The sequence below is a fragment of the Emydura macquarii genome, unplaced genomic scaffold, assembly GCF_026122565.2.
Source record: "Emydura macquarii macquarii isolate MOO-44397 ecotype Brisbane River unplaced genomic scaffold, CSIRO-AGI_Emac_v2 contig_3235, whole genome shotgun sequence".
NCBI lineage: Eukaryota > Metazoa > Chordata > Testudines > Chelidae > Emydura > Emydura macquarii.
Genome location: NW_027133372.1, coordinates 503009 through 517544, shown reverse-complemented (window position 1 = coordinate 517544; position 14536 = coordinate 503009). Strand labels below are relative to the sequence as shown.

At 61.7% G+C, this 14536-nt stretch overlaps 2 protein-coding genes across 3 annotated transcripts; one reads left to right on the top strand and one right to left on the bottom strand.

Annotated features, from left to right (window-relative positions):
- Positions 1-361: 361 nt before the first annotated feature.
- On the top strand, positions 362-6535 carry PPP1CA (protein phosphatase 1 catalytic subunit alpha). The gene is made up of 7 exons (XM_067532021.1): positions 362-605; positions 2477-2608; positions 2896-3126; positions 3653-3757; positions 4127-4350; positions 4640-4774; positions 5196-6535. The coding sequence occupies exons 1-7, from the start codon at positions 551-553 to the stop codon at positions 5304-5306; spliced, it is 993 nt and encodes a 330-aa protein (XP_067388122.1). The 5' UTR covers positions 362-550; the 3' UTR covers positions 5307-6535.
- RAD9A (RAD9 checkpoint clamp component A) lies at positions 6269-12924 on the bottom strand. Of its 2 annotated transcripts, none has more exons than XM_067532020.1 (12): positions 12877-12924; positions 10874-11091; positions 10597-10667; positions 10060-10194; positions 9423-9537; positions 8842-8941; positions 8521-8630; positions 8130-8236; positions 7983-8047; positions 7608-7730; positions 7187-7385; positions 6269-6980 (listed from the first exon to the last, which is right to left on the bottom strand). In XM_067532020.1, exons 2-12 carry the CDS (start codon positions 10905-10907, stop codon positions 6876-6878), a joined length of 1164 nt encoding a protein of 387 aa, XP_067388121.1. In that variant the 5' UTR covers positions 10908-11091; positions 12877-12924; the 3' UTR covers positions 6269-6875. The 2 variants fall into 2 exon arrangements, with proteins under 2 accessions (XP_067388121.1, XP_067388120.1); XM_067532019.1 differs by lacking the exon at positions 12877-12924 and adding an exon at positions 12833-12863.
- Positions 12925-14536: the final 1612 nt, after the last annotated feature.

Here is a 14536-nt window from a genome sequence, read left to right as displayed (position 1 = left end):
TGCCCCACTCCTACAGCGCCTCCTGCTGGGAGGGGCTGGGACTGGAGTAGCTGGGAGCTCCCCCCACCCCAGGCAGTGCCCCCTCCCCAGGGGGGCTGGAACAAAGTGTACAGTGGGGGTGCTGAGAGATGCATATGATGGAAACCACTTCCAGCCGGGGGGGGTGCAGCAGCATCTTCCCCTCCCCCCTCTGCACCCCTGGTTCCAGCCCCTATGCCCCACTCCGGTCCCTGCAGCGCCCCCTGCTGGCAGAGGCCGGGCTGCGGAGCCGCGCCCCTCCCCCGGGGCTCTGGGCGGGTGGCTGCCGATGATCCCTCCGCTCCTCTAGGTGGGGCGGCAGGGCCAAGGCCCGGTGCTTCCGTCCCGCCTCCGGCTCGCTGAAAGCGGCGGAGCGAGTCAATCAGAGACCCACGCACCCACCCCTTTGGAGCGACCCACCCATCGTTCGTCGGCCGGGAGGGACCGCGCGGAGCCAGGCGGGCGGGGGGCGGGCGAGCAGCGTGAGAGGAACCCAGGCGTCCGGGGCTTCTCCTCCCCCCGCAGAGCCGCCATGTCGGAGGGCGAGAAACTCAACTTGGACTCCATCATCGGGCGTTTGCTGGAAGGTGCGGCGGGGGGGACCCGGGCCGGGGTGGGGGGCAAGCAGGGGGGGACCCTAGGGGGCGGGGGGCGGCCCTAGCATGGGGGAGATTGATGGCGTGGGGGGGTTCGTCTGGTTGGATCCTGCCCGCCCCTGCGCACAGTCTGTGTTGTTGCGGGGCCGCCCAGGACCGGGCCGGGCGCTCCGCGAAGTTCCGTGTTGACTTGGTGGGTTCCTTTGTTTTCGCTCGGGTCTCCCTGCCTGCGGCGCGCTCCTGATCGGGGATCGGGGCTGGCCCCACGCGGGGCTGGGGGGAGGGGGGGATCGGGGCTGGCCCCACGCGGGGCTCGCTGCCCGGGGGGGGATCGAGGCCCCGGTAGCGGCCCTGTCGCCTGCTGCGTGCTAGCCGGGCCCCTGGCTTGTATATTTCACTGCAGAGTCCCGGGTGGGTGTGGGTGGGACGCGCGCGCTGCTCCTAGGCCCCAGGGCGGAGGTGGGGATTGTTCCATTCCCGTGCGGGGTGGGGGCTGGATCTCAGCTGGACGGGGAGCCGGGGGCGTTGGGGTAGGGGTGTTTGTGGAGGGAGAAGACCCACGCGGGGAGGTTTGTGGCCTTCACCTGCCCCAGCGATTTTATTCCACACTAGGAGTATTGGGGAACATCCTTCGGGCCAGTCCCCAGCTAGATTAATTACATGGAGGGGGGGATTCTCTGCAGCCCCCACCCCCAGCAGCCCTGATGTGTCTGACTCCAATTCCCTTCTGCCTTGAACCCCTGAAGGGAGTGTGGGGAGAAGCCTGTGTTCTGGTAAGACTGGGGGGCTGGGGCTGACCTGAGGGGTCCTTGGGTCAGACTAGATCTGGGGGTAGAGGGCCAGCCCCTCCTTTCCTGGCTTAGTCCCCCTCGTGTGGGCGGGCGAGTGGAGTGGTAGTGGTAAACCAGTCCTCCCCGCGTGAACTCTGCTCTCCCAGTGCTGCTAACAAAAAGGGGGGGGGGGAGTAGCTGTTACTCCCCTGCATCCTTATAATATTAGAGATGTTTGTGGGGGGACCCAACCTACACTTTCTGGGTGGTGGCTGACCCCTGGACTGTAGTAGATGTGGAGTGGCAGATCATCTGCTCTCACATCCCCATGCATCACAAAAGCGAAATAGAAGCATCAGTTTTGTGTGTCATAGGGGGACACTGAGGCACAGAGGAAGGGATTACAGAGCATTTCAGAGATGGGGAAAGAACCCAGGTGTCTAGCCTCACAGTCCACTCTCAGCTGCTAGGCCACCCTGCTTCTCAAAGTGTGTGTTCTGCAGCCTGCAATGGTAGAGAGGACTCCAGTGTGACCAGGAGCAAGGGGGGTGTGGAATAGGATACAGGACCTGGCACCAGCTCTGATCCTGCTCCAGGATGTGGGGACTGGCTGGCTCGGGGGATGAGGGAATGGGACACAGGGCCTTTCCCCTGTAGGCGGCACTAGCTCTTCCCTGGCTGGCAAGCATCTGAAGATCCTGTCTGGGTTCTGGCCAAGGGTCCTGTGTGAGTTGCCTGTACTGGGTCTGGGTCCAGCCTCACTGCACTTCCTTGAGCCAGTTTCACACAGCAGGTGAGGACCGAGGTTGGGCCATGACTGCTTGGTGCCTCCTCCCCCTTTGCTGGTCTCGAGTCACCTGTTAATCTGCCCTTATGGGCGGGGAGGGGGGGAGAAGCGACAATCCCTTGGCAGGGGTGTGGTACACAGGCCTGTCCAGAAGAGCCTCAGGGCATTCAGCCCCATGGCCTCTGGGCTTGTTCTAGCAGCCACGGGCCTGGAGCTGGGGCCTTGCCCTGAGCGGTGGGTGGGTCTGAGCAGTGCGCGGGCTATGAGCGCAGCCCAGCAGAGAGACACGCTGTTCTGTGTTGCAGTGCAAGGCTCACGGCCTGGCAAGAACGTGCAGCTGTCGGAGAATGAGATCCGGGGCCTCTGCCTCAAGTCGCGTGAGATCTTCCTGAGCCAGCCCATCCTGCTGGAGTTGGAGGCGCCGCTCAAGATCTGCGGTGAGTGAGCGAGCAAGGCAGGGGGTGGGACCCTTTTTCCCAGCTGCCATGGGGGAGAGGCTGGGGAGGATTCTCTGCATCCCTTATTGGCCCTGTGTGGAGTCCCTCGCTCAAGCTGGGCTGGGTGGGGGTGCAGGGGGTCCCTGGTTGGGTGGGGAGGTCAGGAGTGGGTCCCTTTTTAGAGGCAGGGGGGGATCCTTGGCTCTGTGTGGAGAGGTTGGGTGGGTGATCCCTGGCTGTGGTAGCTGCTGTACTCACTCCCGTGTCCCCCCTTTGTCCCCCCCCAGGTGACATCCACGGGCAGTACTATGACCTGCTGCGGCTCTTCGAGTACGGGGGCTTCCCGCCTGAGAGCAACTACCTCTTCCTGGGTGACTACGTGGACCGGGGCAAGCAGTCGCTGGAGACCATCTGCCTCCTGCTGGCCTACAAGATCAAGTACCCGGAAAACTTCTTCCTGCTGCGGGGCAACCACGAGTGCGCCAGCATCAACCGTATCTACGGCTTCTACGATGAGTGTGAGTGTGGCCCCCTGAGCTCCCACCACAAGTGTGCTAGCATCAACAGCTTCTGTGATGAGTGTGGGTGTGACTCCCCTAGGCCCTCTCTGCCCTGCCCTCTGCGTCCCCAACCACGTGTGCCAGCATCAACTGCGTCTATGGCTTATACCATGCAGTTGCCCCCATTACCCTTCCCCCCCGTACTCGCCGTACTCGCCCCCGCCCCACACCTGTACTCTTATACCTCCTGTGCCCTGACCACCATATCCTCCATACCCTCAGCCATGAGTGTGCCCAGCATCCATGGCAGAGGGCAGCCTCTGCCTCATAGCCCATGTGCAGCCTGGGGTCAGACTGGCGACCCCTACAAAGGAAGGCCACGCGTGCCACAGCGCACAGTTCACTGTGCTCCCTGTATGGCCTGGGTCTCTCCCCGTAGTGCAGGGCCCAGCCTTGGAGGGGTGGGGATGGGGCCAGGGCCAGCCCTTCTCCTGTGTCTCCATCAGAGGCTGGGCCCCCATCTCCTCCCCATTGTGCCCCACAGGCAAGAGGCGCTACAACATCAAGCTGTGGAAGACCTTCACCGACTGCTTCAACTGCTTGCCCATCGCTGCCATTGTGGATGAAAAGATCTTCTGCTGCCATGGAGGTGGGGGAGCGGTTGTGGGGGGTGGTGCCCTGTGATCCTGTCCCCGGGGGGGAGGGAGGGATGGCACAGTGGGGGCTGACTCCAGTAGAAGGGGCTGTGGGGAAGACAGAAGGTGCCCGGCCCCATGGGGCTGCATGCAGTTGAGCAGGGCAGGGTGTTGCCGATGGGATGGGGGGATAGTTTGGGCTGTGGGGGGGTATATATATATATATATATCCAGGGTGGGGTGCTGCAAGGTGGATATTGAGGGTGGGGGTGCAGTTGCTATAGATGCTCTGTGGGGGGGGGAGGACTTGTAATATATCAGGCAGAGTGGGCGGGGCTCCTGTGAGGGACGGAGTCTAACAGACCCATCTCCCCTCCCCTCAGGGCTCTCCCCTGACCTACAGTCAATGGAGCAGATTCGCAGGATCATGCGCCCCACGGATGTGCCGGATCAGGGCCTGCTGTGCGACCTTCTCTGGTCCGACCCCGACAAGGACGTCCAGGGCTGGGGCGAGAATGACCGGGGCGTCTCATTCACCTTCGGCTCCGAGGTTGTCGCCAAGTTCCTGCACAAACACGACCTGGACCTGATCTGTCGGGCACACCAGGTACTAGCCTGCGGGGAGCTCAGCACGGGAGGGTAGGGTTGAGGGGCAGCGGAGGGGCTGGAATGGCTGGGGGAGGTGCTCTGCTGGGGGGGGGGGGGCTGGCTGCACCCAGCTGGCTGGGGGATGGTTTGGATCAATCTGTTCCCTGGTGCGGGTGACAGAGACGGGTCAGTCCGTGGTGCAGAACTGTGACTGTTTGGAGGTAGCGGGGTTGGGCAGAGCAGGGGGCATGGAGCGGGTCTCTGTGTCTGACGTGGGTAAAGCACTGCCCCATGTCTCCCTGCCCCAGGTGGTAGAGGACGGTTACGAGTTCTTTGCCAAGCGCCAGCTGGTGACGCTCTTCTCAGCCCCTAACTACTGTGGCGAGTTCGACAATGCGGGCGCCATGATGAGTGTGGACGAGACACTGATGTGCTCCTTCCAGGTGAGCCTGGGGCAGAGTTGCCAGGGCAGCGGGCATGCAGAGCCAGCACCATGGGGCAGCCTGAGCTCCCTGCCAGGGAGAGCAGGAGGGAGTGGCAGGTCACTCCAGCCCTCAGTGAGAGGGGTGTCAGGCTTCAGATAGGATCCTGGGGCTGGGAGAGTGGGGAGGAAACCTCCTGTGGATGACATCCCCCCCCCTCCCGGTAACAGCCCACCTGCGAAAGGGTCTTGTCCTCTTAAGAGCTGTAGGGCCCTTATGTCTGGGCTCTGAGGGGGTGATGGGTGTCTCCAGGGCAGCCTCTTTTGCCAGGGAGCATGGCTCTTGAATTCAAAAGCAGATCCCCTGTGCCTGCTCTTGGGGAGTAGGACACAGCAGGCTGGGCCCCCCCTTCTGTGAATCCAACCTGCCTCTCCTCCTGCAGATCCTGAAACCAGCTGACAAGAACAAGGGGAAGTATGGGCAGTTCAGCGGCCTCAACCCTGGCGGGCGCCCAGTTACACCCCCACGCAACTCAGCGAAGGCCAAGAAGTAACCGACAGCTTCCCCCTACCCTGGCCCATGGACCTGGGGGGGCCTGGGGAGCCCCCCCTTGCTGCCCTGCCCCTGGCTGTCTGCACGGAGAGGCTTCACTGGCCAGGGCCTGCACCCTACTGCACAGCCGGGGCAGAGCTGAATTATTATTTTTAAACTCCTGGAGTTTGATACCAAAAATCTTGCTCTGGGGGGAGGGGGCAGGGAGGGCTCTCAATGTCAGCAGGGAAGAGGTTTAATTTTTTTTGGATCAAGTTGGTTTTGCAATGTGACCCCCCTGCCTCCCCCCACCCCCAATGCTCAGAAGGTTTTTTTTTTTGAATAAATAGTTACCAGAAATTCTTACCCCCTTGCCTCCCCCATCCCTCCATTCCCAGTCCCTGGCAGGGAAGTGGGAAGGTGGGGGTTCCCTGATGAGCTAGGCAGTGAATCCTATCCTGCCCCCTGCTGAGGCTCTCCCCATACCATTTTCCACTCCCCCAGGCATAAGGAGTCACCCCTCAGCTGGGTGGCCCCTGGCAGCTGTAGCTAATCCAGTCAGGTCTCCTGCCTAAATCCTATGCAGGGGGCCTAGCCCTGGGCAGGTGCCTTCCTGACCCCCCTGCAGAGAGCTATGCTACCCCTACACTGTGGAGGGTGGGTAAGTGTTAGGAGGGGGCTACGAACTATGCTGGGAGCTACATGCCTGGTGGGACAGAGGAGAGCAGGGGGCTCTGATGGCTCCAGGAGCTGAAGGGACTTTGCCAGAAAGGGGGGGGGAGGGGGGGTCAGAGGCAGCTGAGTTTAGCCTGCCCCCTTGTTAAGGTGAGAGGAGATGTGGCAGTCACCCTTGCAGAGGATCTCAAGGGATGAACTCAGTTGCTGGGGGTCAGCCCCTCTGCTCCCATAAGGGGCTGCAATGCTGGGGCAGGTATGGGTCGCCTCTTCCTGCCCCCACTGTGGCAGGGAAGCAGCTGATACCACCCAGAAGCAGGGCCTAGCCTAGTTTGTGCCCCCCACTTGAGGGGGACAAGCTGGTAGCTTCCCTCAGCTACCAGAGAAGCCCAGAGCAGCTGCAGAGTTGCTGGCTTCAAGCTGAGCCCAGGGGAACAGGCCGGTGGGGGAAAGGGCCCCCCACTTCCAGGGCCAGCTGGGCTCATGGTCCTGGGTTACAGGGGGCCCTAGAAGCTCAGCCCCCTTACAGCCAGCAGCAGCACTCCGGGGGTTAAGGAACAGCTCTGAGCGGGGCAAGGATGAGCCAAGGGGAGTACAGGGAGCCTGGCTAGCTTGGCTGCGGTGGGGAGGGGAGAGAATAGCCTCCCTCCTGGCCCAGCCTCTGACAAGTACAGCAGGGCAGCATCATCCCCCTCCCACCCCCCTATGGTGTTCTACTGCCCCCCACGGGGGCTGAGCTCCTCCTGCAGGCCCAGCAGCAGCTTTTTCATGCTGAAAGCTTTATTTACAAGGCCCAAGCTTTTCACAGGAGCCTGGAAGAAGCATCACTTGCCCCGTGCTCCCGCCCTGCTGCAGCAGGGGCGATGAGGTTACAAAGTTCAGCTTCTCCACCCAGGGTACACGGGCAGGTGACCGCTCAGGACTCTCCCTCGCTGTCCTCGGCCAGCACATCTTGGCTGGGCCCTGGGTGGATCCCAGTCTGAGACTGGGTCAGCACTGACCCGAAGAACAAGGAGCGGAACTGAAAGAGATGCAGCAGGAGTGTGAGGAGGGGGACACCCCAGGTTCCCACACACACACATCCTTCCTCCCAACTCAACAGCTGTATGCCCCCTCCTCTCCACCCACTAGGTTGTATCTCCCCCAAGCTCCAATACAGCCTCCCTCCCCCCCCAGTAGCTGATGGTCCACACTCCTCCTCTGCCCACAATGGGCACCCCCACCTACCTTCTTCTGTGGGGGGGTCCCTGGCACAGCCCCCTCCAGATCACTGCTCTCTGACTCCAGGACAGTGCCCGGATGGGTGCGTCTCTGGGGAAAGGTGGGGCTGGAGGGCGGCTCTGCCTCCCCCTCACATGTAGTCTCCATGGCAATCATGTAGGAATCGATGTCATCGCCAGCAAAGTCATCAGCAGGGGGGAAGGCACTGGGGGAGGGACAGGAGCAGGGGAGCTGAAGCCAGAGCCAAACCCTGCCCCCACCCCCCCCCAGTGACCATCCCAGTTCCCCCACCCTTAGGCTTCCCCAGGGGAGCTGCTGCCTGAGTCTGTGGCCAGCCTGCAACACCAGCCCTTAGAGAAGCCAGCCAACCTGTCCAGTGAGGCTGTTCACGCAGAAGCCAAAGGACAACTGTTTGAGCCCTGCTTACCCATTGACCGGCTGGGTCTGCAAAGCTGCAGAGGGGGCCTGCGTGCTGCTGTTGGAGTCTGACAGGGTGGCAAGGACCAGATGCACTTCCAGCAGGGGGTCTGACAGGGTGAAGATGGCTGGCCTGCAGGGATAGCACAGGGGGATGAGACACCTGGGGAGAGGGCCAGATCCCTACAGGGTCAGCTTAAGACGTGCAGAGAGATCTGCAGCAGGCAGCTGGAGGGTCCCCCCACCCATCCAGAGAGGCAGAGACATGGGCAGGGAGTGATGGTGGCAATGAACATGCACCCCCAGCTGGGGAGAGCCAGCTCAGGACACTGAGACAGAGGAAGCATCTCTCCCCCCACTTCCCCGAATACCAGCCTGGACATACCTGCCTGGGGAGTCGAAGTGGATGTTGAGGGGTAGGTTGGAGGACTCGGCGAAGCTCAGGAGAGCCTGGGGGCAGACAGACAGGGTCAATGGGGCAGCCCCACCCTCTGGGGCTGGATTGGGGGGCAGGGAGGCCCTGCTTGCTCACCCGGAACTCCTTGAGGCAGAAAGTGATGTGTGATAGCTGCTGCACCTGGACGTCCTGGAACTCGTCCTCAGAGAGAGACAGCTCCGTCATCATTGTCCTGCTGGGCTCTGGGGGCAGAGAGAGGCTCAGCAACAGCCTTCCCGCCCCATCCGAGGACCCAGCAGCCACAACATCCCACCCCAGAGATGCCAGCCAGCCCAGACCCTCCCACTCTACAGGACATCAGCTCCAATCTGGCCCCAGGGCAGGGGGACTGGCTAGCTCATGGGGTGGAGAATGGGATACAGGACCTTTCCCTTGAGGGCACTGGGTACAGTCCGGAGCTGGGTCATGCTCTCTCCGGGATGGGGCCCATCTGAGCAGCAGGTTGTGAAGAGCGGGGCTGGCTCACCTGTCTCCCCATCCAGGTAGTTGCGGAAGCTCACTTTCCCAGCAGGGCTGACCCCCAGCGTCACCTCAGCCAGCGTCACTGGGAAATGGACCACGGCGTCCACCAGCACCCTGCCACGGCAGGGAGAGCGAGCTATGAGCCCTGTCCCGCAGGCACAGCTGCATCCTAGCACCCCGGAAAGCCAGCTGTGCCCCCTGATCCTTCCACCCCTCTGTGACAACCTATCGCCCCACAAAGCCAGCCTGTGTCCCCCAATCCCTCTGTGCTCCCCTCATCTACACTGCACGTTTCCTCTCCCCACTTCAGCGGAGCCCCACTCACCGGGCAGGGGCGCGCAGGGTGTTGGCACACTGCTCCTTGTTGAAAATGGCCTGCAGCAACTCACACTCTTGGAACGACAGGTTGTGGGTCTTGGTGACACCTGCCAGGGGCACCGGGACAGTGGCTCAGGACCAGGGCCACCCCTGCTCCTGAGGATCCCCCTCCCCCGTCACAACCAACCCAGGACCCGCCCCTGCAGATCCCCCCAATATATCTCACCATGCCTGGCCCTATATTCAACAGGGAACCAGGCCTGGGGTCTGCCCCTTGGAAACTGCCCCCTTCTCCCCTACACATCTCCAGCTTCACTCACCCTTCGGCCCCACCCACCTGCACGTCCCTTCCACTCCCCAGCACCACTCAGTGCAGGGCCCCTCTCCCCACTAGGATCTCAGACCTCCAACCCCACCCACTCCATCCAGGCCCTCTGCTACCTTAGCTGGACCACCCAGGTGCCCCCTCCCATTGGAGGACCCCCCAATCTCCCACACCTCCCTGGACGCCCCTTCCTGCCCAAGCTGGGCTGCCCAGATCCCCACCTCCTGCCCCACTTGGGGGCTCCCCAGAAGCGGTGCACTCACCGTACTTGCAGTGCAGCTGCACAACCAGCCGGCTGGCCCGGGGGTTCAGGGAGATCAGACACTTCTCCACCGTCTTCTCCAGCAAGGGCAGTGAACGGAACACACCCAGGAAGGACTGCGGGGGGGACGACACAGACACCACTTTGTCACCACCTGCATCTACCACCACGCAACTGGGGAAAGGGCCCCATGGTGCAGCTCCACATAGCACAGCACAGCTGGGGAGAGAACCCAGGTGTCCTGCCTCCCAGCTCCATGCTGTAACCATTGGCCAAGGAAAAAACTCAGGAGTCCTAAAGATTCCCACCAGGATTTTTTTCCATGGAACAGGGTGGTCACAAGCCCCTAGTCCCTGCTTTCCCCTTATCCCCCCAATCCTCTGTGCCAGCTACACTCTCTGCCCAGGACAGAGAAAGCCACAAGCTCTTGCCCACTGCAGAGGGACCCACTAGGACACAGGGACTGGGCACACAGGCAGCTAAGAGACAGCACAGGCCACAAGTGCAGCCCAGGTCACAGCCCCGAGCTGCCCCCCTCCCACCATACAGCCAGGGCCTTCTGCTGGGCTCTCCACATCTCAGATACCCCTGAGGCGTCCCTCTAGACCACCCTGGATGCCCCTGCATGGCAGCCTTACCTTCATGAGAACCTTACAGCGGAAGGTCTCCCCACAGGGGTCCCGGCTCCCCTCCTCATAAAGCTGGAAGAAGAGGGGGGCGAACAGGAAGCAGGCGTAGGCCGAGCGGGAAGAGTTCACAGCACGCAGGGAGAGCTGGGGAGGGCAAAGCCAGCCCCATCACCAACCAGCCCCCCAACACTTCCAAGGAACAGCCAGCCCCATCACGCACCAGCCCCACCCACCCCCCACCTTCCCGAGGGAGAGCCAGCCCCATCAACCCCCTCCTGCCCCCAACTCCCGCAGAGGCCAGCCAGTCCTACCACCCACTAGTCTTCCTCATCACCCAACCGCCCCAGGGAAGAGCCAGAGCCAGCCCCACTCCCACCAGTCCTCCTCGCCCCCCGACTCCCCAAGGGAGAGCCAGCCCCGTCACCGATCAAGGGGCTACCCAATCTACCCACCTTGGAGCCCAGTGATAACCTCCAAACCCTAACTGGACACCCCCCTCCTCTGCTGACAGATCAGAAGGGTGCCCCCCAACCACTCCCTCCTTACCCCATCCTCCGTGGGCTCAACGTAGAGCTCGTCTCCGATGCGGGACAGGGAGTGCACAGCCTTCCCGAGAACTGGGGGGGGAAGGGAGAGAAGAGAGACAGTGACTCAGGGCCTGTCCCCACCTAGCACCCCCTTGAGCCAAACCCATTCTACCCCCATCTCATCTTCCGCCCTCTGGGGCAGGAAAAGCAGCTATTTGGAGTCAGCAGCCCCCAGAAGGGAAAGGCCCCATATCCCATTCCCCAACCCCAAGTCCAGCTGGTAGTCCTGCACTTACCTTTGACATTGCCCCCGGTAACAAGGCACCTCATGGCGACAGAGCAATGTGGCTATGCTCACCCCACCCTGGGGGGGGGGGTGTGTCATACCCCCACCCCGGTCACAGCACCCTCAAGCCCTAGATAATCCAGTCCTGTGATGAGGAGAGTCTGTGCCTTTGGTACTGCACTGGGGGCCTCTTCCAGGGGCTAATCAGTTGAACATGCTGGCCAGGATCTGGAGAGAGATCACACCCTGAATAATCAATGCAGCACATCTCTAGCCCCTTTCCCCTGAAGGATCCCAAAGCACTTCCCCTGTATGCACAGGGATCCCTCACTCAGCACCAACATGCAGCCACCTCTGGGGTTAGGCAGGGCAGCTGTTTAATAGCCACACAGAAGTGCCGAGCAGGAAGTGAAGGAGAAATTTTGTCAGATTGAAGCTGTAAGAGGAATCAAGGGAAGTAGTTTGATTGTAGGAGCTGGAGCTCCTCATCCTGCCCCTGCATGTCACCCCTCTCCCTCCTGGGGGCTCACTCCCTTGCCCTGAGGTGGATTGCCCCCTCCAACTCTGCTCCCAGGAGTCTCCCCCTCCAGCTCCTTGCACAGTTTTGTGTCTCTTCTCACCCCCTTGGGGTTTGTCAATCCCTTTTTGGCATCGAGAGGCCCAATTCCTAACACAACATCCCAACTGCCTCAGCTCTGCACAAAACAGGGCTCACGCCTGCTGTGGCGTACATGCCCTGAGCCTTAACCTGCATCGGCCTTTCCTGCAGCCTCATTCCATCGCAGACCCAGGTCTCCTTTGCTACCCCAGTGCCTTCTGGCCACTCCCGCTGCCCTATTGCCCAGCAAGGCTCTGGCTGTCAGATCATCCCTCTCAGATGTCCCAGCTGCTGCTCATTTTGCAACTCACTGCCCACGTTCCTAACCTCTTCCTTTCTTTTAACCAGCCCTCCCACTCTCCGGGGTCATTCCTGTGTCCTGTTCTGATTGCAACTCCTGGCGTTTTCACAGCAGCCTTAGATCTCCTTAGTGAGCTGGACGCGCCCTCTTCTGAAGCATTGCCCTCATTAGGGTTGAAAGATGCATTAGATGCTGATATTTAGCTGTTTAAAACCCAGGCAAGAGGCCACAAGCTGTACTTTAGCATGTGTTGAGCCAGTCAATTTAATGCCTTGGTTAGTGAGACTGAGCTAAACTAACATGGTTTAAACCAGCTTCCCCTAAATCCTAGTCAGATCACGAACCACAGAGGTAATGAAGGCAATTGAACGGGGATGCCTGCAGTCAGAAATGGAGACAGGTGATGAGAGGGTCCCAGCCCATCCCTCCCTACAGCTCCCTTTCTTAGCATGGATTCTGCTACAGCCAGTTTTTACGACTCTCCATCTGCATCCCCATCCAAACTGCTCTGAAGGGCTTCTGTGCCCCAGCCCAGCAGAGGTGCCCTCCTGAGCCTGCTCCAGCACGAGAGCACATGCAATGCCTGGAAAAGGAAAGATGCTGCTGCCAGTGCAGGTGTGCCACTGCTGGGGGCATCAAAGGACTCTGCAGTGTGCAGTCCTTCCAACCACACACTGCCCCCCACTCCTATATACTGTGCCCCTGCACCCCGTCCTGCCCCCCACACACCACCCCACCTCTGACATGCTGCCTGTCCCATCCCTATACCACACCCCGCTCTACCCCCAGCCAGCACCCACCCTACCCCTGCCCCACAGGCTGCTCCCCTTCGCCCTGTCCGACCTCGCTCGCCCCTCCCCATCATGCCTGGCCCCGCCCTGCCAAATCCTGCCCCCAGCCATCCCACGCAAGCCCGTCACGCCTGCCCCGCCCCCATCACACCTGCCCCAAGGGGGGCGCCCCGCCCCCGCCCCGGGCTGCCCTACCAGGCGGCTCCCAAACACAAGGCGCCAGGCCTGCTGGACAGAAACAGCGCCTCTGCCCCATGGTCTCGCCCAGCACCCCCACACCTCGCGCCCAATGGTCGCGCCCAGCTCCACCGTCCACTCCTTACCCCGCTTGCTTCTGGGGCAAGTTACCCGCCGCCACCGCCTTCCCACCCCACCCCCACCGTCTTCCCATTGGCCGACCCCAGCCTCGGCCCCGCCTCTTAGCCCGTCCTATTGGCTCATGTGTCACGTGTAGGGGGAGCGCTTTTCTTCACGTGACAAAGTCTCGGGCGAGGAGCCGCGCCGGCTAGCGAGCACTCCAGAACTCCCCCTTTCGGGGTGGAGTCTCGTTCTGGCTCTCCTCGCGTTACCCGATCGGGCCGCTTCGCCAGACGGGCCCGCCCCCTCCTGCCATTGGAGGAGCCGCAGCAGGCCGCTGATTGGCCGAGAAGAGAGACGGACAGAACTACCAGTCAATAGGGCCTCGAATGTAGGAAGTGGGGCACAGGGCCCCTCTCAGAGCCTCACCCCGACCCAGACACACCCACCCCCGCCCCTGCCCCCCTCAGAGGCTTCCCTAGGATCCACCTAGTGACCCCCACCCTGCCCAGATGCAACCTCTGCCCCTCTCAGAGGCTCCCCCTAGACCCCTTAGAAGCCCCCCAGCTCAGGTTCCTGCCCATCCCCCCTCAGAGCCCCCTGGCCCAGGTTCCCACTCCTGCCTGCCCTCGGAGAGCTCCCACTGGGGCCCAGATTTCCCCCCCCTCCGACAACCCCCACTGAGTTCAGGCTCCCTCCCCCTCTTCCATCCCAGAGACCCCCACCCATAGGCCCAAGTTCCCCCCAGAAACTCTCTAGGCTCAGGCTCCCTTGCCTGCTCCATCTCAGAGACACTCCACCCCACCCCCCTGGGCCAGGCTGCCCCATGCCCCCCACTCATACACACACTACCCCACTGTCCCCAGGCTCCCCTCCTCACACCCAGCGTCTCCTCCCCTGGGCCCAGACCCCAGACTCCATCCCTCCCCCCAGTCTCCTCTTGGAGACTCTGGGCTCAGGTTCCCTCCCCCAGGCCCCAGACTTGCTACCCCTGGTTTCCTGGAAGCCGCGGTCTCCATGAGCAACTGCAGTCTGCCTCTTTGTGGCAAGTGGTAAAGGTGGCAGCTCAGCTATGCCCTGGCCAAGCTGCTGGTGCAGGGGATGAGGAGGAGCAGCAGCACTGGGGCCAGGAGGAGCCTTTGCAAAGGCTTTCCTAGCCCCTTCCCTGCTCAGGATGCTGTTCCTGGGGCTGAAGCTCCCTCCCTGTGCCCCAACTGAACAGGATCTTGTGGCCTCCACAGCACAGGCGAATGGTGACTCACTGCAGCTCTGCTCTGGTGAGTGACTGTCAGAGCCGCCTCGCTGGGGGGAGGTGGGGGCTATACTCATTGTCTCAGTGACACGAACGCCTCAGACTCCCCAGGAGCTGGGAGTCATGCTGAGGGCTTCCCAGCCTTGGAGCATCAACAGCAAGAATGATTCTGCAGGCCACATCCTGATTTTTGTGCAGTCCCCTCCACAACTGTCCTGTCACCTTGAGATCACATCCTCAGGTGATCCATGTGAGCAGCCACATTCCCCTCCCCATCATCACCTTTGGGTCCTATCCCCAGATGAGCTCCACACAGCCCTAACCCCATTGCCTTCATTAGGTTGCCCATATGTAACTAAGAGCACTTGGCCCAGCTGGTGATGTGTGAACCAGGCTAGCCTCTGGTTCCCACTCCCATCACTGGACAGAGTCTG

Coding starts and splice junctions, on each gene's coding strand:
- RAD9A (XM_067532020.1), bottom strand. CDS start 10,907: ATGAGGTGCCTTGTTACCGGGGGCAATGTCAAAG. Junction 9,538..10,059: donor GCTGTAAGGTTCTCATGAAG/GTAAGGCTGCCA, acceptor TCCCCCCCGCAG/TCCTTCCTGGGTGTGTTCCG. Junction 7,731..7,982: donor CACTTCGACTCCCCAGGCAG/GTATGTCCAGGC, acceptor CTATCCCTGCAG/GCCAGCCATCTTCACCCTGT.
- PPP1CA (XM_067532021.1), top strand. CDS start 551: ATGTCGGAGGGCGAGAAACTCAACTTGGACTCCATCATCGGGCGTTTG. Junction 2,609..2,895: donor GGCGCCGCTCAAGATCTGCG/GTGAGTGAGCGA, acceptor GTCCCCCCCCAG/GTGACATCCACGGGCAGTAC. Junction 4,351..4,639: donor TGATCTGTCGGGCACACCAG/GTACTAGCCTGC, acceptor TCCCTGCCCCAG/GTGGTAGAGGACGGTTACGA.